This window comes from Mustela erminea, chromosome 3, assembly GCF_009829155.1.
Source record: "Mustela erminea isolate mMusErm1 chromosome 3, mMusErm1.Pri, whole genome shotgun sequence".
Taxonomy (NCBI): Eukaryota; Metazoa; Chordata; class Mammalia; order Carnivora; family Mustelidae; genus Mustela; species Mustela erminea.
In genome coordinates, this window is record NC_045616.1 from 70,704,344 (window position 1) to 70,732,305 (window position 27,962).

At 36.3% G+C, this 27,962-nt stretch overlaps 3 protein-coding genes across 7 annotated transcripts in view; 2 read left to right on the forward strand and 1 right to left on the reverse strand.

Moving 5' to 3' along the window:
• The window catches only part of TRIM23 (tripartite motif containing 23), a 30,870-nt gene extending 28,000 nt beyond the window's left edge, over positions 1-2,870 (forward strand). Inside the window, exon 11 of the mRNA XM_032336112.1 lies at positions 570-2,870. Within this exon, the coding sequence (XP_032192003.1) occupies positions 570-749 (180 nt within the window). The 3' untranslated portion in view covers positions 750-2,870. The remainder of the gene's footprint in view (positions 1-569) is intronic.
• A 2,519-nt stretch (positions 2,871-5,389) lies between these two features.
• PPWD1 (peptidylprolyl isomerase domain and WD repeat containing 1) lies at positions 5,390-27,206 on the reverse strand. Of its 5 annotated transcripts, none has more exons than XM_032336124.1 (11): positions 26,977-27,206; positions 22,848-22,950; positions 21,574-21,674; positions 21,310-21,430; positions 18,959-19,406; positions 13,023-13,213; positions 11,968-12,157; positions 9,034-9,215; positions 8,316-8,397; positions 6,772-6,954; positions 5,390-5,693 (listed from the first exon to the last, which is right to left on the reverse strand). In XM_032336124.1, exons 1-11 carry the CDS (start codon positions 27,170-27,172, stop codon positions 5,550-5,552), a joined length of 1,941 nt encoding a protein of 646 aa, XP_032192015.1. In that variant the 5' UTR covers positions 27,173-27,206; the 3' UTR covers positions 5,390-5,549. The 5 variants fall into 5 exon arrangements, with proteins under 5 accessions (XP_032192015.1, XP_032192016.1, XP_032192017.1 ...); XM_032336125.1 differs by lacking the exon at positions 26,977-27,206 and adding an exon at positions 26,894-26,976; XM_032336126.1 differs by lacking the exon at positions 26,977-27,206 and adding an exon at positions 26,779-26,882.
• Positions 27,185-27,962, forward strand: part of CENPK (centromere protein K) — a 40,050-nt gene continuing 39,272 nt past the window's right edge. The window contains exon 1 of the mRNA XM_032336129.1: positions 27,185-27,384. The gene's annotated coding sequence lies outside the window, so the exon portion shown is untranslated. The remainder of the gene's footprint in view (positions 27,385-27,962) is intronic.

The following is a 27,962-nucleotide window of genomic DNA, read 5'->3' on the forward strand; positions in this document are numbered from 1 at the left end:
ATTTGGAGTGGGAGCTTAGTTACTGTTCATTATATAAACTCTATGTATAAGCCATTTTTGTGATATGCACGCGTTAATCTGTTTTAAGTTGATGCCGTGTGACTCAGGCAGTATCTTTCATTCAGGTTTCATCACCTTTATTGATTTCACTGTAAGGCCATTCTTACAGACTATACTATAAATGATCTTAATCACAACTCTACTTTTTTTCTATACTTATTAATCACAGAATAATTACTGAGGGGCGAATCTAGGTTTTAACTTTAGCTTTTTGTTAGAATGGTACCAACAGAATTCGTTTTAAATGGTAATTTTGGGGGCGCCTGGGTGGCTCAGTGGGTTGAGCCGCTGCCTTCGGCTCGGGTCATGGTCTCAGGGTCCTGGGATCGAGTCCCGCATCGGGCTCTCTGCTCGGCAGGGAGCCTGCTTCCCTCTCTCTCTCTCTCTGCCTGCCTCTCTATCTACTTGTGATTTCTCTCTGTCAAATAAATAAATAAAATCTTTAAAAAAAAATGGTAATTTTGATGGGCTGATTATAAAAAAGATTCTGATATGTATATATCTTTCAGGATGTTGCTGGAGCTCTGTCAGTAGAAGAAATCACTGAACTTCTCAGTCTGCATAAATTGTGCTGTGGCCGTAGCTGGTATATTCAGGGCTGTGATGCTCGAAGTGGTATGGGACTTTATGAGGGGTTAGATTGGCTCTCAAGGCAGCTTGTGGCTGCTGGAGTTTTGGATGTTGCTTGATTTTAAATGCAGAAGTTATTTAAAGTTTTGTGGTTAAGAGTTATTTTGCACATAAATGTTATAAGAAATTCTACATCTCAAAGAGTTTATTTAGGATGTATATTTAAAAGGAATCTCCGGTGGGGAATTCAGTACAATATTGCCTTTTAAAAAATTACTCTGTAATAAAATTTAAACATGTGAGCAGATTAAAATTGCATTAAGTAGGGACTTCTTGAAGATACATTTTTTAAAAACATACATTTGTTATTTAAGTTTTTCACATTATGGCTGACCCATATATTGGCAAAGAAGTAGTCGGAGAAAGGGTAAGATGAAGGTTTATTCTTTCAATTAAAAAAGGAATAGGCAACTGAATACCTAATGGAACCTCTGTGTGAAGCAAGTGAAGCATGGCTTCTTCCTTATCTTTCCTTTCACCTGGATTTTGGCAGTATTTAGTAGCAAAAAAGCAGTGACGTAATGAAATAGAATCCAGACTGCATCTTGGGGTAACAGGATTACTTTACTTCTTTGTTCAGCGTAACAGAATATCTTTAATGCTAAATACTATAAACTACAGAAAATTAATATTTTATAATGTTTTATTGAAACTTTCTCTAAGCCCTTTTATATAAAACCCAGTGAGTCAGATGAAATGTTATCTAACTAGATATGAGTGTCAGATTAGTATTAAACTGAAGAACAATTAATAATAAAACTGTGAAAGTCAGTTATGTTGTAGTTAATCTTCACTTATGAAAGGCCCATTTCCAGGGTTGAACCTCGAAGTGTTATTTCCTAGGTCACAGCTCAAAATTGGTTCTCCTCTTTTCATTTAAAGTAGTTAGTTTCTTTTTAAAATAGTACTGCATCCTTAGTGGGAACAACCATAGGCAAAATGTAGTAAGTTACACATAGAGCCAGGGTTGGCTATACATAAAAGATAGAGATCTAAGTCGGAAACTACATTTACCTTAAGAGAAGTCATTTAAAGTAGTGGAGAATCAGTTACTTTAAATGCTTTCCCAAAATAAATACACTTGTCTTGACAATAAGACATTATTAAGGCTCTTCATGGTAAGGCCTTGAAAAGTTAAGGAAGGAAAAGAAATGTTCAGAAAGTTTACATCACATTTATTATGCAGTGTTGTAAAAGTTTAAAAATTTTGTGCTTTTCAGTTTTTCATTTTTTAAGGATACTCACTGATTATGGCCGTACAACTTATATTTAAACATGGCTAGATTGGGTTTTGTTATTACTATTTTTTTAATGCTCCTCACCCTTTAGGATGAAGCTGAATAATCCCGAGTCTTATTAGTTGAAATGTTAGATGTCCCTCTTAGGTGGCACTGTTTTGGTTCATTCTCTTCAGATGTACTTTTGTTTGTTTAAAATAAACAGCAAAACTTTCAGAATACAAAGCATTAAAAAGAAGTCCATCAGTGTTATGGGCAGTATGTAAATAAGTAAATATTTCATTCTTTATTTTTCAAGTAAAAGTCATGCTGTTACAAGTGTAATTTGTGCATATAAGTAACACTTATGAATTAAATTATTTAATAATTGATTATAGTAACTGTGAAGAATAAAAAACATGTTAACATTTGCCTGTGAGCCCTTGACCTGTTTTCTCTACTAGGTAATTGGGAAAAAAGTCTAACACTAACATGTGAATTTGCTTTCCTTGTAAATTTAGTTCATTTCACCAGTTTTGCTAAACTTTGTAATTCACATTCTTAGCATATTACTAAACACAATGTAAAAATTGTGCTTAGACCTGATTATAATGTACATAATAGTGTTTGTGTGTGATTTCTTTTTTAAGAAATATTTTTCTCAGACTGTTATGACTATTTGTCCTTGTATTCTTTCACTAATCATTAGTTAAGATTTTGCTAGTTCCCTCTGGGAAATGTCAAACTTAATAATGAGAGAGATGTTTTAAATCCAGTCTATTAGGATTTGCCTCCTAGCTCCGAATTTCTGTATATAAGCCTAAATATTATTGTATGGTTTATGTAAAGCAGGTTTTAACAAGTGTGTAGCCCTGGTCTGTAATTCTGGAATGCTTTATCATCACCAGAAGCCATTATCTGCATTATATATAGACAGCAATAAAATGTTAAAATAATTTGAAAGAGGTCCTATCATTATTCTAAAAATTCTGTTTCATGTACCATCTATCTATCTACTAGTATAACTAGTAACCAGTTAAAGTCATATTTGTGCTGTGGTTCAGAGAAAGAAAACCAAGTGGGGTAGGGGTTGACTTGCATGTCAAATCTGAGTTGCAGTTTATTAAAGATTTAGAAATAACTTATTCTGTAGTTGCAGTGTAAGCCACACATAAATGAGTATTATAGCTAGTGTTTTGATAGAACTAAAATTTTTCATCAAACAAAGTGAAACTCGGTTTTTAAATTTCAAGTAACTACTTTAGAAAATGTCTGAGAAAACTTAGGTGTAGCCTATAAACTAATACTGCTAAAAGGAAGACATTTTCTGTAGCATTGAAATACCCTTGAATCTGCAAAGTAGTAATAGGGAAAAAGACATTGTACTTCCCCTAAAAAAAAAAAATGAAGAGGATGAATAAGCATCTTGCTAATAATTTAAAACATGCTTTTAAAAAAGCACATCTCAGGGGTGCCTGAGTGGCTCAGTGGGTTAAGCCACTGCCTTCGGCTCAGCTCTTTATCTCAGGGTCCTGGGATCGAGCCCCACATCGGGATCTCTGCTTAGCAGGGAACCTGCTTCTCCCTCTCTCTCTGCCTGCCTCTTTGCCTATTTGTGATCTCTCTGTCAAATAAATAAAATCTTAAATAAAAAAAACACATCTGGCAATGTCTGTTTTTAGGTCTACTGATTATGTTAAATTTATGACATGAAATGGAAATATAGGATTTTTCACTCAAGCAAAATAACTATGTTTGGCAAAATGGGGCAAACCACCAGTTGGTGGCAGTATTATCAAAAATTTAGGATTATGTTTTCAGGAATGAATAAATTGCTAGGGAGATGTCTAGACACATAAAATAGGAAGAAAGGTAAGTTTCACAGTGAGAAGTCATTTTATGTCTAAGAGCTACTTTATAAAAGGGGGATATGATATTAGTTTAAAGTAGCACAACTTGGCACATTCTTCCATCTCACAGGTTTGTGGTACAAAATGGATAAAGGAAGTAATCCTGCTTATCAACACAAAGTGTAAGTTTAAACATAAGAATGTGAATTCCCTAAACAGGTCTGTCCCTCCTTTAACTTCAAGAGTGTCTGGAAACTAGAAGCAATTGTTCTTAATAGTTAGGAAGTCAGGAGGGAAAGTGAAATCAATACAACATTTTGAACTCATACTGTTTTACAGCTCGAATTACTAATAATTGCTCCATTATTAGCTACTAAAAGTTTCACTTAATATATAATTTTTTAAAAAAATTTTTATTTATTTCCTTGACAGACAGAGATCACATGTAGGCAGAGAGGCAGTCAGAGAGATAGGGGGAAGCAGGATCCCTGCTGAGCAGAGAGCCCAATATGGGGCCCAGGACCCTGGAATCATGACCTGAGCCGAAGGCAGAGGCTTAACCCACTGAGCCACCCAGGCACCCCAATATATACTTTCTTTTTTTTTTTTTTTTTTTTTTTAAATATTTTATTTATTTATTTGACAGAGAGAGATCACAGTAGGAGAGAGGAAGGGAAGAGATCACAGAGAGAGAGGAAGGGAAGCAGGCCCCCTGCTGAGCAGAGAGCCCGATGTGGGACTCGATCCCAGGACCCTGAGATCATGACCTGAGCCGAAGGCAGCGGCTTAACCCACTGAGCCACCCAGGCGCCCCAATATATACTTTCTTGATAGTATATTTAGCAAGGTAAGAAAAGATACTATAACTTGAGGACAGAAAATTTGAATTTAGTTACGTGAGGAAAATAATGTGAAAATAGTAAAATGGACCTGTATGTAAAACTAAGGACTTAAGTATTAATTTATTCCTATTCTTATATTTATTTATTTATTTATTTATTTTTTTAAAAGATTTTATTTATTTATTTGACAGAGAGAAATTACAAGTACACTGAGAGGCAGGCAGAGAGAGAGAGAAGGAAGCAGGCTCCCTGCTGAGCAGAGAGCCCGATGCGGGACTCGATCCCAGGACCCTGAGATCATGACCTGAGCCGAAGGCAGCGGCTTAACCCACTGAGCCACCCAGGCGCCCCAACCTATTCTTATATTTAAATACTAGGTGTAATACTCATTTAAGTGTGATTTACCTGAAACTCAGAATAAGTTATTCCTAAATCTTTAATAAACTACAACTCCCTATTTATGTCTGAAATTTCACTTAACACTGCTTACTATTTTTAACAATTAAAGGCAAAACTATATGACATGAAACATAAACCTAAGAAAAGAAGGGACGTGGTATATTACTATTAGATCCTGTTATCGTTTTTTAGTGGATCTAAAGAAACATGCAGGCAGATAATGTGACTGTTTTAATAAGCTAAGCAACCTATGCATATGATTTTCATTATTTAATCTGGTTTTGAGTCTCATGAAAGATTACATGTAAGGGATGCTGTTTGCCCAAATTTGTTCACTTCAGTTTATCACCTCCTAGGATGAGAAATGCTGCAAGAAAAATCAAAGGCAGAGTTTTTAAAAAGGACCTTTAATGAAAAATATAAAAACATAATATTGGATCCTTGAAACATGATTTGTATGTTCAGCAAGTCCTAAGAGCTTTCTAATGTAAAATAACCCTATTTGATATATGTGTGTTTTTATTTACACATACAGTGAGACAAACCTTATTTTACTTGACAGTAATATTTATGATGCTGACATCCTCATAGGGCTTATCTGTTTTGGGATTGACTTTGACATTGGAGATCCTTTGTACAACTTCCATTCCTTTAGTCACTCGTCCAAACACTGTGTGCTTATTATCAAGCCAAGGCTGCATTGGAGGAGAAATGGAAAATCTTGGTAAACCCAGATTTCTTAAATCATATCCTCTGGGTGAGCAAATTAAAGAGAATTTAAGTTTATGCTTCATTTTAAAAATTGAATTAAAAGGATATGCAGTTAACTTCATTTAGCAGCTTTTAAGAGTGATTTCCATAATTATATGAAAAAATATAAAAGCACAGGATAATGTTTAATTAGATATCTGCATCTTTCAGACCAGATCTAGAAGATGTTTGCTAAAGGTAAGTCTCTCTGCGTAGCTCAAGAATTATGCCTAAGGCTTTCAAATTTCTCTGCAGGATTCCTACCTGTATAAGAAAGAGGTAGTTTGGAACTGTTAGCACATGCTGCTCATTCATATTAGAGAGATGGGAGCTCAGATGCTGGCTCTTGCTGCCTACTTGACCTCTGGCAAGTTAATCATGTCTCACTGTTCATTTCCTCATCTATTTTTAAAGGTGGGCATAGTGATACTAGAAGTACTATGAATATTACATGAGACTTTGTGCCTGATAGTAATTACAAATATTGTTCCTTTGTTGCATGGTGCTTCATTCCAAAAAATAAAGTGTAATAATTTGTATAATTTTGTGTAACTGCATAGCAAGAAAGTGCAATATTCTTATATTCTTATATAATGAATATTCTTCAATGAGTATAAAGAATATTCTTATATAATGCTGTATTTTAGCAAATCTACAGTGCTGTTGATTATGGGCTGTATTCTGATTTCAGAGATATAAAAATACAGAATAAAGCTCTTAAAATTCAGAATTCATATACTCTGATTTCTCCCATTCTGAAGATAAGGAAACAGCCCCAGAAGTAAAATTTGTTTTCTGTTGTACAACTAGTATTGGCAAGTTCACTTAAACTCAAATGTCCTGAGTTTTACAAAGTAAAATCCAATTTGTTAGGTAATTTTCTACTTTCTTATTTAAATTGTTTTCATTGTTATATCCTGGCAGATATAAATAATGGTAGAGAATCCTGTAGCTCTCTTCCACTGAATTCATTCTTCAATCATAATCTATGACTCTGTGGCTTATAGACAATGCTGTTCTTACCGTTGGTACTACTGTTATGAAAAACTGGGATCCATTAGTATTCGATCCAGCATTGGCCATGCTGAGTGTATATGGTCTGTCATGTCGTAATGTTGAATGAAATTCATCTTCAAATTCTCCTCCCCATATGCTTTCACCTCCCATACCAGTTCCTGTTGGATCTCCTGTCTGAATCATGAAGCCCTTAACAGGAAGCACACAAAAAACACATTACACTTCTCTTTTTCTATATGCACACTTTGGAATCTTATGTTTAAGAGTGTTGTATAGTCAGTAAAATCTTAACTTTTCTTAACTGTCTCTCTATAAACTGATTTTATGAAAACCTCAGTAAGTTATACTTTACTTTAATTAAAAGATGTATTTCCATTGCTTAAACACTACCTTATTGACTGGAAACAAAACTGCAAAGATCTCATTTATAGACATGTACTGTCTTTCCCAATAATCTAATTAAAACCAATTAATATTGTAAGAAAGTTTTAGATCTGTATAGTGTGCTGTTTTATAGAATTGCCCCTCTTTTCTATCTTCCCTTTCCCTAAACACTCTGGATTGCCTGGTGAGTCATTTACTAATTCTTTCAGAACCCCCCAAATCTGATTATCCATCCCCCTTGTCATTTCTGACCTGCTAGTTACCCAGAACTGTATTACTGCCCCATCTATTTTATGGAACACCGCTCAACAAAATCCTGGGCCAAGTTCTTTCTCTTCTTCAGGTTTTAATTAGTGGTTCTCAAAGATTAAGTGGCATCATGTCTCTTTTATTACTTAAAATCTTATCTGCTAGATCTAGACCTTATCCAGTCACTAGGTACAAGTAACCTCAGCTTTGGGTTTTATCTAAGCATGACCTTTTACTCTGTATCTGACCCTGGCTTTAACTGCTGACAAAATACTGATGCAGTGTTTCTAAAAAGTACCAAGTTACTATTCCTGTGCTTGATTCCAAATCTGACATTCATGACCATCCTTTTTTTTTTTTTTTTTGGCTTCTACAGTCCATTTTTCCCATTTTTTTTTTAAAGAATTTTATTTATTTGACAGAGAGCAAGCAAGTGAGCGAGCACAAGCAGGGGGAGTGACAGGCAGAGGGAGAAGGAGAAGCAGATTCCTTGAGGAGCAGGAAGCCCTATGTGGGGCTCCAATCCCAGGACCCCGGGATCATGACCTGAGCCAAAGGCAGATGCTTAACTGACTAAGCCACCCAGGCCACTTTTCCTATTCCTTTCTAACAAACTGATCATTGTGAGACAGGACGATTTCTTAGGTTTAAACCTATGGTTATGCAAAAACTTACTGTTCTGGAAATCACTTAAATTTTCTGTCAACTTGGGGCACCTGGGTGGCTCAGTCAGGTAAGCATCTGACTCCCGGTTTCAGCTTGGGTCATGATCTCAGGCCTGTGGGATAAAGCCCCGAGTCGGGCTCTGCCTTCAGTGGGGAGTCTGTTTGAAGATTCTCTCCTTCTGCCCCTCTCACCACTGCTCGTGCTCTCTCTCAAATAAATAAATCTTTGAAAAAAATTTTTGTATACCTTACCTTAATTATACGATGAAATGTATGTCCATTATAATAACCATTTCTGCTGTGAACACAGAAGTTTTCCACTGTCTTAGGGCACCTAGTAAGACACATGTTAAAAATATGAAATCTATTCAGGGCATCTTAAGAGTTTTCTTTGCAGTTGTGCTTCTTAATGGTGTTTTCAGTATCTTCTGAAACTTTCAGAATCATTTTTTTTTTTTCATAACCTCTTCTAACCTCAGGATAAACAAGAGTTGAAAGAGCATATAAGCCACAGTATATTCATATTGTTTAGTATATTATCTTTAGATCATGATTGCTTATTATATTTGAATTTGACAGTATTTAAATTTCATAATCATTTAGCAGGTTAAAAAATACAACTACAGTACCTTAAGATACATATGTTCACTGAATTTGTATAGTGGGTTCAGTTCCTGGGAAAGGTAATTTTCTTTAAAAACCATATTGGGATATATAGTTAATATATTTGTATATCACTTATAGTTTACATTCAGCACTTTTGTAGCTATGTTTCATATTCCTAATAATAAACCTGTGAAGTATGTGTATAAACTTTTCCCATTTTCTAGAGGAACAATTACCAGAAAGCTAAAGGTAGTGCTCTATCAAACACTTCTTTAAAATTCAAGTTGAAGTAATTTTAAGTTGCACAGTTTCTTCAAATAAACACATTTACATTGGTGTTTAAGACAACAGAAATAGTACATACTCAACAGGAAAAAGTTTGATGTGAATGTCTCCCATACTTGTGTGGATAATGGCACTATCTGAAACTCGTTTAGGTCCTTCAGCTTGAGTAGCTGCCATGACTTCTTCTTTCGAAGGTTTTTCATTAAAAACATCTCTGTCAGAATCTGCACTTTTTGTATCTTCTGGTTCTCGTTTGGTAAACTCAAAAGAAAATTAGAGTGAATGAATAAAATTTTCACCTGGTTAAAATTTAACAACAAGAATATTTCATTTCTATTTATGGTATTTAGGAAAAAGAATTCACATCAGAACAAATCCTTATTTCAGGAATCACTTCCTATCACAGGATGTGTAATACAGTTAAATTATTTTTACACTTGTCTAATATGAAAATCCATTAATGAAAATGTATGATTTCAAATGGGATTTAATTTCTTTTTGGGTACACATTTAACAAGATGCAGTTTTATTTGAGATAGCTCTCTGCTTCTGCTAGCTAATATGTCAAAACCTGTCATCTGTTGCTTACTTTCCACTATTTAGATTTCCTGGGTTTGAATTCCAGCTCCGCTACTGACTAGTTACATGATTTTGGGGAAGTAAATTCATTTCTTCCATTTCCTCATTCATAAATGGGGATGATAATAACTACCTCAAAGTGGTACCTGCTGCGAAGATTAAATGAAGGGATATAACATGCTTAGGGAACAGTGCCTAATGTATAAGGTACTATATACATACTAGTAATTGTTATTACAAAAGCAGAACCTGGTGCTAGGCAGCCTGAGGATTCAAAGATGAATCAGAAATGCATCTTGACTTTCTTTTTTTATTGTCTGCAAAGCCCCATCTGTTCTATCTAAATCCTGAAGCTTGGGAGAAAGAATGTAAATTTTGAGTGAAGTTGTAGAAATTTCAGGGTACCTCAGGGTATTGGGAAAACTGAAAGAAACCTTTCAGTTGTTAAAACTTTAGACTTCTCTAAGCCTGTTTTGTTTGTTTGTTTGTTTGTTTGTTTTTTAACTTGACTTTCATTAAGTAGAGACTTTTTCTCCCAAGAAAGCCCTACCTGATAACCAACTGAGTTCCAGGAAGTAACGCCAGTGTCCCAGGCTCCATCTCGCTTAATGTCATTCCTGATCTATTTGTATAAAGTCCAAATTAACAAACAACCAAGGTTGAATGTTGTTGCCTTATAATGTTACTCTCCAGTTTTCAAAGGAAGGGCATGTCTGCTGTATGATTTATCTACATCAATTTTTAAATAGTTGTCTTGATTTAGCTCATGTATTAAACTACTAGAGTTCAAATTCTGTAAAATTTTATTTCATGATACTGGATTTGAAAAAAGGATAAATTTATACATATGTATACCATTTTGCTTTTTACTCATGAATAAGTATGTCAAAAATGAAAGAATTTTATATTAGCTGTATAAAGATGCACATAGAGTGACTTTCTTTTTCTTCAGTGATTACAAGGAACATATATGATTTAATCAACATAAAAGTAAACTCTAGAGGAAGAAAAGGAAAATGTAACTTGTTAAAGTTTTTGATGAAGTGAATGGAACATTAGTACATGTTTTTAGTGTATACCAAGGATTCCCTATTACAATTAACTTTTACCTTCAAAACAGTTAAATTACAGCTAAAACAAGAAAAATTCTTTTTCTTCAGTATGTATTAATTTTTTAGCAAAGACCTTGACTATTATAAATAAAATTTTCATCTTAAAAGAATGTACCCATTTTAGGCTAAAAGTTTGGTTGCGATAAGCTGCTATTTCCCACATTTATCAAATGCTGGTAACCTGAATAGCATCACAGCTGCTTACAATATATCAGATGAAAGAATGAGTATACTATAATGAGCCAGACACTTTACCAAACCTTGTGAATAAAACATGAGGTCCTGTGAAGAAAACATAAGGTCCTGTATTTGAGAATTTTATATTAAGGAGGAGATGATAGGGTCAGAGATTTAAAAAAAGAAAAGAAAAGAAAAGAAATTATTCCAAAAACTGTGACAGTGCACAAGCAAGCATACCTAATCAGACCTGATGTCGAGAGAAGGCTTCCAAACTGAGACCTAGTGAGAGTGGGGACTGGGGACAGGTGTGTGACTGGCAACAGGAAGAGCCTGTGCAAACACCTTGAGGTAAACAAGGACACTCAATTATTGCAAACGGGATCAAATTCAGTACAGTGTAGCAAATGCACTAAAAATGAAGAAAGACAGGTAGAAGAGCCATGTAATATAGATATTTGAGGAGCCATTAAAAGATTTTAGGCAGAAAAATAGCCAAATTTGGGACTTAGGAAGTCTCTGACTTCAGTGGGAAAAACAGAAGGGTAGGACAGAGGTCTCTGTATTTTAGATTTTTTCTGGTTGGATTAACCATTAGGACACTGCTACTCTTAGATAGCTTGGTAGTTTGATTCTGAGCCCAGTGTTAGTTAACATGCAAAGTACCTGTAGTACTGTAGAAAAAAATAATTCCTCAGGAATATTCACTTTTAAGATAGCACCATTACAAGGGAGTTAAAAGGCAATAAATAGAAATGTGCTTAGAGAAGGAAATGTGCAAGTTCAAGGGAGATAAATTGTTTCAGAATAAAAGATGAAAAACAATCTTTTGCAGAATTTTAAAACCCCATAGCAAAGCTATTTTGGATGCAATTATTACCATAACCGCTTATTTCCTAACCTCTAAGACAACACAAACAGTTGCAGAAGCCAGGTTGAAAAATTTTCAAAACAGGAAGAAAACAGTACAAAATCAAGTCCTAGTTAAAAATTCTACAATATTAATGTTTTAAGATAGTATTCTGGTTGTTTAGAAAGTCTGCTATTATTGCCAACATTCTCTTCAGTTGAAAGCACAAGACAAGAAAATAAAACTCCAACCAAATTGGAAGAATTAAGGTCTTTTTCCTTGTACTTCCGCATACCATATAAAATCTGTTCTTTTTGAAAGATGTACAAACTATTGTCGGGTCAGCTTGAATATTCTGAAGAACAGGGTTTTCAGAAGCTTTCATTTCTATAGTAGTTGCAGCACGATGTTTTTTGGCTATTCCCTGGAACAAAGCCAACTGCATCACTCTAATATTTTCTTGCTTGCCTAAGATGCGCACACACCTAGAAAATACATTTTATACAATAAAATTATCAGAATGAAGTCCAATTACAAAAACTTTATAGTTAAAAGGTAGGAATCAATTATCCTTTATCCTTTACCTTTGTATAAAATAACTAGTAAAAGTTTAAAGAAATGTTTCTCTATCCCGCTCCCCCAAAAAGAATGATTTTAAATTGGTAGGTGGCTGGAACCTCCAGGTTAAAAAAAAATACATTCAGTCATATAGTTTTAACTTATCCCTGTTGCTATTATTTTAATCATTCTGTAAACCTTCAAAGATTCTATACTGCCAAGAACTACAATATAAATTTATTTACAGGTGAAAATGTACAGCACTAGATTTTTTTTCTCTTTAAAATATACTTTAAGTTCTTTGCATTTATATTCAGTGATAGTATCTTACTGTGGCTATTTTGTACTAAAACCAAATGGACTGTTTGCACAAAAGGTTTATGGTGGTTTCATGCATTTTAACTTCTGATTTTATGTCTAGCAGGATGTAATGCTGAATTCTGTGGTTAAAATATTTGGCAACATTTAACATGAACCAGGCTAATTTAAATCAATAAGCAAAAGAGAGACTGAAACTTGTTAAAAAAAAAAAACAACACACACACAACACAACTTGAAACTATGCATATCTTTTTTCCACTTCTTTTACAAACATGAGTGGAAACTTTTTACATAAGATTATAAACAACCAAAAGACCACAGAAAAATCCAGTCAAAACATTTGGTTAAGTTTAGACATTTGGGACCATTCCACTTGTCCGGGAACAAACAAAACTCCCATTGTTTCCCTAGAGGAGAAAATGGTCCCCCCAAAATGAATGCACTTTTAAAACATTTCATGTTAAAACTTACCGGTTTGTTTCTACATTTATAACTTTAATGCCTAGCATTGTTCCATACAGCACGAAGTGTCCAGTCTCGTCAAAAACTATGTTAATTAATCTTACTGCATCCACTTTCTCCAACTCACGTTCTACAGCCATTCGTCGGCCAAATTCCATGTCGGGTAACTGTTGCCTCATCTGCTGGAGTTCAGTAAACATCTAAGAAGCAAACCATTTATTAACAAAAAAGCTACATGATAAAGTGAATGAGTTTTTTTTTTAATATTTTGTTTATTTACTTGACATAGAGATCACAAGTAGGCAGAAAGGCAGGGAGGAAGCAGGCTCCTTGTTGAGCAGAGAGCCCAATGTGGGGTTCGATCCCAGGACCCTGAGAGCATGACCTGAGCTGAAGGCAGAGGCCTTAACCCACTGAGCCACCCAGGCGCCCTGGGAATGAGAATTTAAATGGAAGCACAGAACACATTAAGAGCTACTGAAAGTTTATATACTTATGCATCATCTTCAGGAGGATTCTAAATACTATAAGCAGAAAATAAGTGCAATCATAAAAAATAGTATTTATGCTAACTGGTTCTTCTTAAAATTTATGTAACTACTGTTTTCTCTATTGAAACTCTATCTACTGTCTTTTACAAGCCGCAGACTAGTACTTTCCAATAGAAATATAATGGAAACCACATATATAATTTTACATTTTCTAGTAGCTACTTAAAAAAAAAAAACAGGTGAAATTAGTCTTAATAATGTTTTATTCAGGGATGCATGGGTGGCTCAGTTGATTAAGCATCTGCCTTCAGCTTAGGTTATGATCCTGGGTTCCTGGGATTGAGTCCTGCATCAGACTCCCTGCTAAGTAGGGATCCTGCTTCTCCCTCTGCCTGCTGCCTCCCCTGCTTGTGCTTTCTCTCTCTCTCTCTCTGAGACAAATAAAATCTTCAGAAAAATATGTTTTATTGAACCCAATATATCCAAAATATAATCATTTAAGCTTTAGGCAATATTAAAAAATTGAGATGGGGCACCTGGCTGGCTCAGGTGGTAGAGGATGTGACTCTTGATCTCAGGGTTATAAGTTCAAGGCCCATGATGGGTGTAGAGATTACTTAAAAATAAAATCTTTTTCTTTTTTTTTTTTAAGATTTTATTTATTTATTTGACAGAGAACACAAGTAGGCAGAGAGGTAGGCAGAGAGAGAGGAAGGGAAGCAGGCTCCCTGCTGAGCAGAGAGCCTGATGCAGGACTCGATCCCAGGACCCTGAGATCCTGACCCAAGCTGAAGGCAGCGGCTTAACCCACTGAGCCACCCAGGCGCCCTTAAAAATAAAATCTTAAAAAATATTTTTTGAGATATATTACATTCTATGTTTCTTATATTAGATTTTTGAAATCCTGTACTTTATACTTTCAGCCCGTCTCAATTTGGACTAGCTTCCTATCAAGTGCTCAACAGCCACATGTGGCTAGTTGGCCACATGTGGACAACACAACTAGACTGTAAGGTCCCTATACAGGGATCATGGGCTTGACATGATATAACAGGCACTCAGTTTTTGTTGAATGAATGAACTCTTCTTTTTTTTTTTTTTAAAGATATTATTTATTTACTTATTTGACAGAGAGAGGAGAGAGAGAGATCACAAGCAGGCAGAGAGGCAGGCAGAGAAAGGAGAGGGGGAAGCAGGCTCCCCGCCAAGTAGAAAGCCCGATGTGGGGCTCGATTCCAGGATGCCGGGATCGTGACCTGAGCTGAAGGCAGAGGCTTTAACCCACTGAGCCACCCAGGCACCCCTGAATGAATGAACTCTTATTATTTCACTAATTTATAACGATTTCATGACATTTTAGAAAATGTTTCAAGTGGGGCACCTGGGTGGCTCAGTGGGTAAAAGCCTCTTGCCTTCAGCTCAGGTCATGATCCCAGGGTCCTGGGATCGAGTCCCGCACTGGGCTCTCGGTTCAGCAGGAAGCCTCCTTCCTCCTCTCTCTCTCTGCCTGCTTCTCTGCCTACTTGTGATCTCCATCTCTCAAATAAATAAATAAAATCTTAAAAAAAAATGTTTCAAGTTATTTTTACAGAGAGTACAACACAGATTATCATTAGGTAAATGTGATTTTGTGTGGATGAATATTTTTGAGTGCTCTCTAGTTTTGTTATTTGGTTTTCTTTAGATATTTAAAATAATTTCAGATAGGGTCACATCATAATTACTATGTATTATTATATTGTAAGTTTCCCCCAAAATGTGATCTTTCATACACTTTTCCAGATATTTAGGGCATCAAGCAGCAGAATTCAAAAGTAGGTCTCCACTGGTGATAGAAAGAAACCAGGCTTATGTTCAATCTTTTTTTTTTTTCAGGCTTGCATTCACTAGAAATCCTTTTTTTCTAGATATGGAGAGAACAATGTAAGTAACTCCAAAAGACAAAAGGAGATATGTGTATGAGGGAACAACAAGAAGCAAAGTTCTTACAGGACAGATAAAAAGCCTGGTCATTAGAGTTTCTTGTGTCCAGTCTCTGAGACTGATAATTGTTTGTTTGTATGCTAGAAATAGCCTACATGCCAGAGTAAATTTTTGTAATGAGGGATTTTTGATTATTTTGTTACAGAGAAGATTCATTTTCTTTCCTTGTTTTTTTTAAGGATTTATTTTAATTAATTAATTAATTAATTAATTTGACAGCAAGAGCGAGAGAGATCACAGAGGGAGAAACAAACTCGCCGCTGAGCAGGGAGCCCAATGTAGGGCTCGATCCCAGGACTCCAAGATCATGACTTGAGCCAAAGGCAGGCACATAACTGAGCCCCCAGGCACCCCAAGAAGATTCATTTTCACTGGCCCTCTGCCAGTGAAAATGAAGTATTTCATAAATACTTCTGCTAGTGAAGTATTTCATAAATGTTAATCCAACCTGATAAGTACATCGGTATCTTTTTACATATTCTAGTCTTAATACCACGGCCTCTGTGATACAGAACTATATAGCCATAGGCCACATATGCATATCTCTTTAACTGTGAGATTTCACACATTCACTACTCACTAGCATTCTAACTAATTTACTTGGCATTTGTTTTTGTTTTGTTTTGGTAACTTCTCTTATTCTGAATCTCAATCTGATCATAAGCTTTACTACTGATTTTCTCTTATCATCTCAGCACTCTGACTTCAAGAAATGTTGAAGACAAGGATGAACAGAGTGGACTGAACAGCTCAAGAGTATTCGTGTTAAGAGATATACATCCAGAGACGGTGTTTTTTTTTTTTTTTTTTTTTTTTTTTTAAAAGATTATTTGTTTATTTATTTATTTGACAGAGAGAGAAATCACAAGTAGGAGGAGAGTCAGGCAGAGAGAGAGAGAGAAGCAGGCTCCCGCTGAGCAAAGAGCCCGATGCGGGGCTCGATCCCAGGACACTGAGATCATGACCTGGGCCGAAGGCAGCGGTTTAATCCACTGAGCCACCCAGGCGCCCCCAGAGACGGTGTTTTAATTTTTTTAAATTTTATTTAGTTTTTTAAAGACTGTGTTTTAAATGTTTTAATATTTAGTTACCATCTAACATTAAAGAAGAAAACATTACAAAGGATATTTTCTCCTTTTCTTAAAAGTATAGGGGAGAGCTATTCTCTTCCACCAAGAAAATGAGTCATGGGGATGATTTGACTGCAAATACATCTTCACACTTGTCTGGATTCATACTACTTTAGGCAGATAATCTACCCAACTTACTGCTACTTGCCACCAAATAAGAGTGTCACTGATAAAAATAATAGAATTTAAGACCTTAATGCAGGGAATCTAATATAAATTGGTCACTACCAAGACTGTAAAATTGACAAGGTCATACAATAAACATTACTGCTAAAAAGGTTCAACCCACAGATTCTTAGAGGATCCAACATACCATTAGCAATGATGAAATCCAAATTTCCACAAAAAAACAGTTAACTTTGCATGGATAGAAACTCTTATTCTACAATTACATGCTTTAACAAAATCTTTTTTTGATTTTTGTTTTGTTTTGTTTTAACAAATTTTTTTTTTTTTAAAGATTTTATTTATTTATTTGACAGAGAGAAATCACAAGTAGATGGAGAGGCAGGCAGAGAGAGAGAAAGAGAGAGGGAAGCAGGCTCCCTGCTGAGCAGAGAGCCCGATGCGGGACTCGATCCCAGGACCCTGAGATCATGACCTGAGCCGAAGGCAGCGCCTTAACCCACTGAGCCACCCAGGCGCCCTTAACAAATTCTTGTTAGCAGTTATGTATCAGGTATTGTTCTCAGTGCTGGAGATACAAACAGGAACCAAAATAGATAAGGGACCATAGATTCATAGAGTTTAATTTATGAGGGGTTGATGCGTATTGATCAAAAATAAGACCATGCCAAATGCTCTACAGGAAAATTAAATAGTGACACTGAGTCACGTTAAAAAAAAATTGTCCTACGGGTAAGTAGGTGACTCAGTTGGTTAACCAACCAACTCTTGGTTTTGGCTCAGGTTGTAAACTCATGGGTGTTAAGATCAAGCCCCAAATCAGGCTCTACACTGAGCAAGGGCTGAGTCTGCTTGAAGATTCTCTCCCTCTGATCCCCACTCCAGCTTGCAGGTATGCTTACCCTCTCTTGTCCTCTCTCTAAAGTAAATAAGTAAATCTTAAAAAAAAAAAAAAAAAAAAACTGTCTTGGATTATATGAACAGTGAATTCCCATAGGAAGTGACCCTTTAAATAAGATTTGAAGTGTAAATTCCACAGGTAATGGAAAGAATGGGGGAGGGGTGACCCCAGGCAGCAGCAACAGCATATGCATATGCAAAGGCCCTATAGTGGGAGACATGTTCAAGAAATTGAAAGAAAGCCTAAATGGCTATAGTAAGAGGCAGGGAGAAAGGTGATTTACAGTAGGTAGAGCAGTAGGCAAAGGCCACAACAAGGCAGGCCATGAATTTGGTCTTGATTCTAAGAACAGGAAGTCACTAAAAGGTTCAAAGAATGACATGATCAGATGTGCATTTAAAGAAAAAAATAAACAAAAAACAAAAAACAACTGCTCCAGGGGCACTGGGTGGCTCAGTGGATTAAAGCCTCTGCCTTCGGCTTGGGTCGTGATCCCAGAGTCCTGGGATCGAGCCCTGTGTCTGGCGCTCTGCTGGGCGGGGATCCTGCTTCCCGCCCCACCTCTCTGCCTACTTGTGATCTGTCTGTCAAATAAACAAATAAACTCTTTAAAAAAATAAATAAAAATTTAAAATTAAAAAAAAAAAATTGCTCTGGGTACAGCGTGTGTAACAGATTAGGAGGAAGCCAGGACACAGGCAGTAGGCCATGAGATCGTCTATGCAAAAGATCATGAGCTTTAGTACTGACAGCTGTACTGAAAGAAACTGATAAATTTAAAGCATATTTAGAAAGTAAAACTGACAGGACTCATGATGAATTAAAAAGAGGGGTAAGGAAAAAGAGTTAAGGATGATTCAGGTTTCTTTGGTTTTTGCAAGCAAATGGATATTGGTGCCATTCATGAAGACCAGCAAAACAAAGCAAAAAAAAAAAAAAAAAAAAAACAAAACCAAAACAAAACAAAGGATAGCACCAGCTCTTTTCACAACAGAAAGCTGGAAAAATCAATTTGGGAGCAGTCATACAAACAGGCAGGAATGAACAGAGTTAAGAAAAGGGTAAGAAAAAAGTCTAGAATGAGTTTTGAGAAGTTTAAGAGGATGAACTTACAAACAAAACTAAACTAGAAACAGCCACATAAATGTAAGAATAACTGGCTCAAAAGATACCACATCATAAACCTAGGGAAGAGAGTTCTGAAGAACAATGAAAGAGAGCAGACAGTTGATATCTTCAATGTGCTAAGAGAAAATAGCACAAAATAAAGACATTCAGAAAAGGAAACAGTCATTAAATTTATATTGTACTTACACTTAGTGATTCATCAAAGACTCTCATGAGTTTTCCAGTTAAAAATCTGAAAATTCTAACTTTTCTATCAGAACCAATAGTAGCAATTTTCTTCCCATCAGGTGAAAAACATATGCTGGTTGGATAAGCCTTGCACTTGGCAAATTCATATAAATCTGTGTCAGTTTTATATTCCCAGTTCACATTTTTGGGGAACTTATACTCATGAGGAGGCCCAGTCCAGTATTCAATCATTCCAGATTTATCAGAAGACACTATTGCTTTGTAAACTGCATTCAGCCGTATCTGAGTAAGAGGTGATGTATGGAGTTTGTCAAAGATATGAAGTGGCTGGTTATCTCCTCGACCATCATAAATGAAAATTTTTCCTGTGCTCTTCTCAGAAGCAGCAACTGAAGAGATGGCATCCCCTGGGCAATAGATCCACTCACACTGTCCAGGAAAATAGCTAAAATATTAAGAATTGAGGGAAAAAAGAGATCAATACAAATAATCATCTTTTCCCACCCTCACTACCAGAAAAGTGCCCTGGACAATGATTGGATTAATTTTGGATTCCTTGCTCAAAGTAGCAGAGAGATAGAAAATGGGAAGGAACTAAGAGAGTTCCTAATTTTTCCTCTTTCGGACCTCAGGCCACAGGATTTATCAAACCACAAAAAGAACTGCAGATAGTAGATCATTTACTTCTTCTGGGTAGATAAGCAAACCTAATCAGACCCCAAACTCAAAATATTTCAAGGCATTGCCTTTCGGATTTCTGTCCACATCTCAGTCTATGTGAAACCTACTTTTAAATAGGTTAGCATGTAACAGTATACTTGATAAATCCACCCTTGACATGTTTAAAATAAAAAATTTTAGTTATGACTGTGATCAAAAGAAAAATATTTTGATATTGCATTCTCATTATTTATCTTAAAAATATAAAGTTGATCTTAAAACTTGATCTTAAAACTATAAAGTTTGAACATGCTACCTGTTGAACAAAGGGTAAAAGAACTGGGACAAATTTAATTAATTCACTGAACTTACACACTCAAATGAGTGTTGTCTCCTATGCAGTCAAGTTTGAGAAGTTACACAGTTATTCTAATGTTGGTGCTGATGATCAAAACTTTCTTGGAACTTCTCAAAACTTTTTTAGAATTTTTACCGAAACTTATTAAAAAAAAATACTCTTTTAATATCCTCAAAGACAGCAAAGGTTCAACATTTATCAATAGATTTAATTTTTAAAAACCGCTAGTGTGTTATGCTGGAAATAAAAAATAAAATAAAATAAAATAAAATAAAGTATAAAAAAAAAAAAAAACCGCTAGTGTGGGTAAACAAAGCAAGGGAATAAGACAGATAACCGAAAGATATTTCTATTTCTAGTCAAAAATAAGTTCTGACCATAAGTAATGAGACTGATTTCCTTTAGTGGCTCATAAACTGGTTTTGAAGGAAACTCCAAAAGAAATCCTATTATGTAATGAACTGTTGTTCTCCTTCCCCCACCATTCATATGTTGCAGTTACCCAAGGTGATCGTATCTGGAGATAATTAGGAGGTAATTAAGGTTGAATGAGGTCATAAATGTGGGGCCCTAATCCCAAAGGCCTGTGGCCTGAGTAGGGAAAGATAAAGATACCATTCCTCCCTACATCCTGTCCCCAAAGAGAGTCCTCACCACAAATTAAACCCTGCTGTAACCTTGATATTGACTTTTCAGCCTCCAGAACGCTGAGAAAATAAAATTCTCCACTTAGCCTATGGTCTTTTCTAATGACAGTGTGAGCTAAGACAAGTCCCAAACTTTTCGACAATACTATGACTTTAAAGCTGACATACATTAAGATATATCTAAATTCAGTATAGTATCTGAAGAAAGACATGCTTCAAGTATTCATCTAATTCCTGTACAGTCCAACCACATAGGCTGGGTATCAATATACTTCAAAGTTTAAAATCACCAACAAATCACTTCAAGTTCAAAATGTACACAAGCCTTATAAGGCACAATACAGATGACTGAAATAAACACAGCAAAGAAGTTAATTCTAAGCACCAGTATTTTTGACATGATGGATCCTGTTCCTCCATTAAGTAATGTCAAATGGATATAATGAATCCTTGCTATGATGCTGATTAAAAACTTCTACTGTGATTAATGAGAAAACCACAGCAGAAGCCTCCAAAGAGATCATAACAAGGATTCATACTGAATTTTCCTAAGCAAAATTCAAAGGCACATTTTTTAATGGGATGGCAATATAATCTGTTTAGAAATATCTACCAAATGGTGACATTCAGTTTAAAACTTATTTCACTAAGTTAAAAAATATATACTTTAAAAAAAGACTCACCCAAGCTTCAGCATATTGATCATGTCAAAGTTCACTACATCAAACACCTTCATTGCTTTATCATCACCCACAGAACAGAACAATGCTCCCTCAGAGCTAACTGCAATACTCTCAATAACTCCTATTTAAATAAATCAAATTAAAAACTAGTAAATACCAATGAAACAAATATACATGATTCAAAGAAAAAAATTTTTAAAAGAAACTTTAACCAATACAATTTAAGAGAGCTACACAAACACAAACTCAAAGTGAAATTCTTACCCAGATGACTACGAAAATGTTTAACAAATTCAATTCCCTCTTCTATTTTTTTCCAGAACTTAACATGTCCATCATGACTGGCAGTAATAATAAAGTCTGTCCTGCATATATAAAATTATAAAAGTTAATTTGTAGAACAGATCTATGAATTACTTAGTACCCCCAAAGCAATCATTCATGAGAGTTTCTGACTTTCAAAGTAGGTTTTTAAAAAAAATCTTCCTTTATGAAGACTACTATATGACATATTAAAAAAAAAAACTTCCTTTATGAAGGCCATTATTGCAAACTTTGTAGTTCTTTTCTGGATTTTTTAATAGTTGCTGTGGTACTAATTTTAATCCCAAGAACTAGGATCAGAATTGAGCTAGCACTTGACATTAAAAAAAAGAAATTTCACCAGCAATCACTAGACCTATAACCCATTAATGTTAAGATCACCCTATAGGCAGTGTTTTCAGAAGGAAAATTACATTAGTTTTCAGAAACTGATAAATCATTAAATCTCAATATATTCCTTCTCTATATAGCAAAGTTCAACATACATTTGGTTTGTATCCTATCCAAGGTGTTTGGTTAAGTATCAAAAAGATTTTATACAGAATAGTCTGCCTTGTATGATATATAAAAATGAAAGCCATTTATTGAAACCTAGACTATGTCAGGTACTTTACACATCTTACTTTGAACACCCTTCTTGTATGATATAGGAAAGAGAATGTAGGCCTTTATTTAACTTCAACTATTACAAAACCTGTGACATTAAACAGAAATCCATAGTATCCTAGAGTTACTTCTACAAATCCTCCTCAAAACTGAAGCATTTTTATAAAACACATTAAAAAAATATATATTTTATTTGGAGTGCCTGGGTGGCTCAGTGGGTTAAGCCTCTCTGCCTTTGGCTTAGGTCATGATCCCAGGATCCTGGGATTGAGCCCTGTGTTGGGCTCTCTGCTCAGCAGGGAGCCTGCTTCCCTTCCTCTCTCTGCCTGCTTCTGATCTCTGTCTGTCAAATAAATAAATAAAAATCTTTTAAAAAATAAATTAAAAAAAATTTTATTTATTTGACAGATCACAAGTTGGCAGAGAGGCAGGCAGAGGGGGTGGGGGAAAGCAGACTCCCCACCAAGCAGAAAGCCCTATGTGGGGCTCAATCTCAGGACCCTGAGATCATGACCTGAGCCAAAGGCAGAAGCATAACCCACTGAGCCACCCAGGTGCCCCTAAAAAACATTTTTTAGAAAGAAATTAAAATGATGTGATAGACTTACTTGGTGCATACCACATGGGTGATAACATCTCTATGCATGTAACTGCGTTCATACATAGATGCACTGGGGAGATTTTCAAGATAGACTCTTTCAAACTCCAGAACTGAAGGAAAAAAAAGTAAAGAAAAATGTATTTTTAACTGGAACTATATACTATTTTGTATTTAAGATTTTCTAAATTCTATTTTGCTTTTTCTTCTACATTTTCTTAAAATTCTCTTAATTCACATGTAATGAAAAAAAATTTAGTGTCTGTTACATCACTTATAACTTCTATTGTTTTATAGTAGTGAATAGCACCTTTAGTCATGACAGGTTCTAAGGTAGTATAAAAAGGCTTAACTGTCCCCAGAACTTAAGAACTGAGTAATTATGACTTATTATGAAGGTTCCATTAAGAAACAAAAACCTTTAAAAGTTTCATCAAATTATCACAACCATCTTTTTAGCCATGTAGAATCAATTATTAGTTTTAACTTAAGTAAGTAACAAGAGGACCATGGCCACTGATGTCTGTTTATCTTTAAAGGCACTAATCCTCTCTGAAATCACTGATACTGGCATTAGAGCAGGTTAACATGAAAAAATTAGAAATAGATTTTTAGAGCTGAAAAAAATTCTAGAGTTCTCAACTTTTCAGGGACAAAACATTTGTTAAAAGTGTTAATCCGAGGAAATACTGATTTCATTACAGGACCTATGAACAATTTTACTAGCAAAAATTGACATATCTAGTAAAGTAATCCAATGATGGCCAAATAGAACTATAAAAATTGCTACATTAAATATGAGATGTTTTGTAGTTTTTCATTAACCAATGCATAGCAGACTCAAACTGGTGCCCAACGAACTCCTTTTTCCTTCACTTTTAGTAACAGAATGCCCATTTTTACATGGGCATGTTGATATCCAGCTGTTATTAAAGGGACATTTCTCAACTTCTCCAGAGTTAGGTGTGACCATGACCATGTGTCAATGAGAAATGTTGTACAACAATGAGGAAGTCTCTTTCCAAAAGTGTTCCCTTGTTCCCTTCCTCAGTCTTACAACTTGGAACTGGGATAACAGCACTGTTATTCTAATAAACACTCAGGATAAAGATGAGGGCCATATCTTAGTGATGTTAGGGCAGAAAGCTGCAAAGAGCGTCTGTCTGGAGCCTCTATACCAATCTTAGACTGTTTACTTTGGGACTCCTTTTACACATGAAAGAAGTAGACTTCTGTCTTTTTTTTTTTTTTTTTAAAGTAGATTTTATTTATTTATTTATTTGTCAGAGCAAGAGAGAGTGCAAGTGTGCACAAGTAGGCAGAGTGGCAGGCAGAGGGGGAGAGAAGCAGGCTCCCTGCCGAGCAAGGAGCCTGATACGGGACTTGATTCCAGGACCCTGGGATCATGACCTGAGTCAAAGGCAGCGCCTTAGCCAACTACGCCACCCCAGTGTTCCAGACCTCTGTCTTTTTTAATGTTATTGACTTTTTGGGTCTTTATGTAATAGGCAGGTAATATAATCCTATCTGATACCATTCCTTTTGCTGCTAGTTAGTTTACTTGTTGAGCAGATATTTACTGAAAAGAAAATAGGTTAAGGCTCATGGACATGAAGAACACATAACTCTTGTCTTTGAGAAACCATCAGTTTAATTAAAAGTAGTACCATATAATAATTTATAATGTCTTTCTGAAAATGAGTACAAAAATCCAGTGTCAAAAGATCACGTTCTATTTCTAGAAATATATTATCAAATTCCTGTCTTTTTATTTTTTTAAAGATTTTATTTATTTTTTTGACAGAGAGAGATCCCAATTAGGCAGAGAGGCAGGCAGAGAGAGAGAGAGAGGAGGAAGCAGGCTTCCTGCCAAGCAGAGAGCCTGATGCGGGACTTGATCCCAGGACCTTGAGATCATGACCTGAGCCGAAAGCAGAGGCTTAACACACTAAGCCACCCAAGTGTCAAGGTAGAGGCTTAACCCGCTGAGCCACACAGGCGCCCCCCCCCTTTTTTTTTTTTTAAAGATTTTATTTTTAAGTAATCTCTACACCCAACATGGTGCTTGAACTTACACTCCTGATATCAAAAGTCACATGTTCTACCGATGGAGCCAGCCAGTTGCCCCAAATTCCTGTCTTTTTAGATAATCTTCAGTTATATTTTTCTAATGTCTCATACATGTTTTTAAATCTTAATTTTTTCTTCAAACTTCAAACTATTGGCTTAAACACAATGAGCATCTACTTAAGGGCAAACATTTTTCTTTTTTGTGTGTGTTTTTTCTTTAAAGATTTTATTTATTTATTTCATAGACAGAGAGAGAGTACAAGCAGGGGGAGCAGCAGGGAAAGGGAGAAGCAGGCTCCCACGGAGCAGAGAGCCCGATATGGGGCTTGATCCTAGGACCCTGGGATCATGACCTGAGCTAATGGCAGACACTTAACCGAATGAGCTGCCCAGGTGCCCCTAGGACCAACATTTTCACACCTAATTATTTCTGTCTCTGTCTCTACTGAATTAAGTTTTGTACAATATTTGTCTCTTAACACTAATATGAACATTTTGATATTTTTTTATTTTTCCATTAGAAAGGACATACAAAAATATTCTAATGCAACAGTAAGAGTAATAACTTTGTCATATTCATTCATTCAATAAATACTAAGTGAACACTTAACTATGTGCAAAGCACTGTAGCAAGCACTGAAGCAAAGTAGGAATGGACTTTGCTTTTAGAAGGGTATAGTCTTAGCAGTGGAAAAGAACATTAATCAATCACATGAATAAATATACAATTGTAAAATGTAGCAAGTGCAATGAGGAAGAAATTGCTATGGAAACATTTAACAGAAAGACCTAAGAGTAAAAAGGATTATGTACTTTAAAGGTGTCAGTGGACAGTGTTTTAAAAAGTGCCTTCTTCAAAATCTGGATACATAAATTTGAAGTCTACCTGTAAATTCAGATGTTAAATATTACTTCAGATTTATGATTGATGCTCTTTAGAAACCCGGCCCAAACTGGAGAAGTCACAGGCTTTAGACAGGTGATGGTTGAAGACGAATGCTACAGTTGAGCAAGTTAGCCAAGTGAAAAAGGGTGAGGGAAATTATTCCAGGTATACACCATAACATCCTGGTAGGCATTCAAATAAGAAAAAAAGGCATGCCCCATTCTCAAGTACCTTAATATCTTAGTATGTCTAGAGTACAGAGTAAGGAAGACAGTTAGGATAGAGAAGCAGTGGAAATGTTTTGGTGAGGTAAGGAGAGATAATGTCATGAACAGCCTTGTAGGCCATTTGGGGAGTTTGGACTTTGTTTAGAAAATAATGAGGAATCACTGAAGAGTGTGAAGCAGAGAGAGAGAGAGAATGATAAAGTGATTTGAACTTTCAAAAAATCGTATTTTAATGATCTTACAAGTTAAGAAAGACATTTTATAGAACTTTTAAAATAAGAAAATTTAACCTCTGTCCCCACCCTTTTTATTTGATAAAACCTGTTCACTATTCCACGAAAGTAGTAAAATACTTCAGGCCCTGGTATCTCCTGAGTGTGGTTTGAAAACCATACCCCGCTGGTTTTAGATGAAAAATCTGTGATCCAGGAAACTTATGTAACTTTCCTACGTCAAAAAAGTAATTACTGGAGGAGTCAGAATTATAATCATCTTTACTTACTCTTTAGGATTCTAAATAGGCACCGCCCCCTCACCCCCTCCCCGCGCGCCGCAAAAAACAGCATTCCTGAACTAAAAGCCTTCAAGAAAACCTGACTCTCACATCTGCTAGACGGAGACAGAAATTCCAACCTCCTATACCTGCTGTAGGGATTAAACGAGAGGCGCCTAGCGCATAGGAAGTAGTGGCATAAATTAGCTTTAGCATCTATTAGAACACATTACTGTAACACATCCATGATTAACACTGGTATTACCAAAAGGACGCTGTACTCAGCCCAGGTCACTATTTCGGGAGAACGTGCAAGTATAGAATGACCAGCAATCAGAAGATCCTCTGTTCAGAGGGCACAAAACCCCGCAATCACACACCATCTGTTTTGGGGGTCTGGTTCGAAATCTCCCAGTCGGGGGATGCAGATTTCAACTCGCCCTGGGCTTATCTCTGTAGCTACCTTTCCTCTTCTTGGCCAATGTTGCCTCTACAGGTAAAGGCCCAACCCAGCGCTCTTCATTTTCCTCTTCATTCTCTTGAGCCACCGCCACTACCACTGTCAGCTCTCTTTCGCTGAGTTCTGTTTTTTCCGGTTCCTCCGGGTCCCGGCGCCTTCTCCTTCTCAGCTGCGAATCGCTACCACCTTCCGACGCCATGTTGCCCGAATTGTCAGAAACGGCGCGACACACGCAGCTCGCTACCAATCTTAAAAGCGGCGCAGTTTGTCCGTCAGCGGCCAAGCGAGTTTCCGGATTGGCTGGCGTGGGTAGAAGCGGACCAATTAGCAAGCAGCGCGCGCAAACTTCCTAGGCTAGGAAGCCTTGTCTACACCAGACTGAGGTGACCTGAAGTCCGTGGCCCTGTGGTGGTAAGACTTAGGCAGAACGCCTTAACGGCTGAAAAACACTTGACGCTGGGCCTGACGGTCCCAGGACGTGAAACTGCAGCCCCGACGGTGGGACACTTACCTCACGGGAATTGTTTACGGGACATCCGGCCAGTCGTTGTGACCGGCTCTTCTCCCTCTCTAGAAACGCTCCGGATTAGGGGAGAATGCCCGAGGGGCAGGGAATTGAGGAAACTGGTTAATTGCGGGCCTCCCTTCAAGCCCTCCAAACTGACTTCTTGCCGGAGTTGGGGGGGGAGCGGGGAGGGCGGGTTGGCGGGGGTGGAGAGAATTATATACTGTATTATTCCAATAAGGTAAGGTGGAGAAAAAATATTAAAATCATAAGGAAGAGAAATACATTTTCAGTACTATGTGTGTATTTACTGGGGGAAAAATGTTTAAGTGGAGCTGCAGTGGTAAGCAGTATGTTGTTCAAGGGCCAGCTGTGTTAGTTCTGGGTAGACGACATAATGATTGGCTATTCGTATATATTTGAAAATGATCACCACAGTATCTAGTTAACATCTGTCACCCTACGTACAGAATTTTTTTTCTCT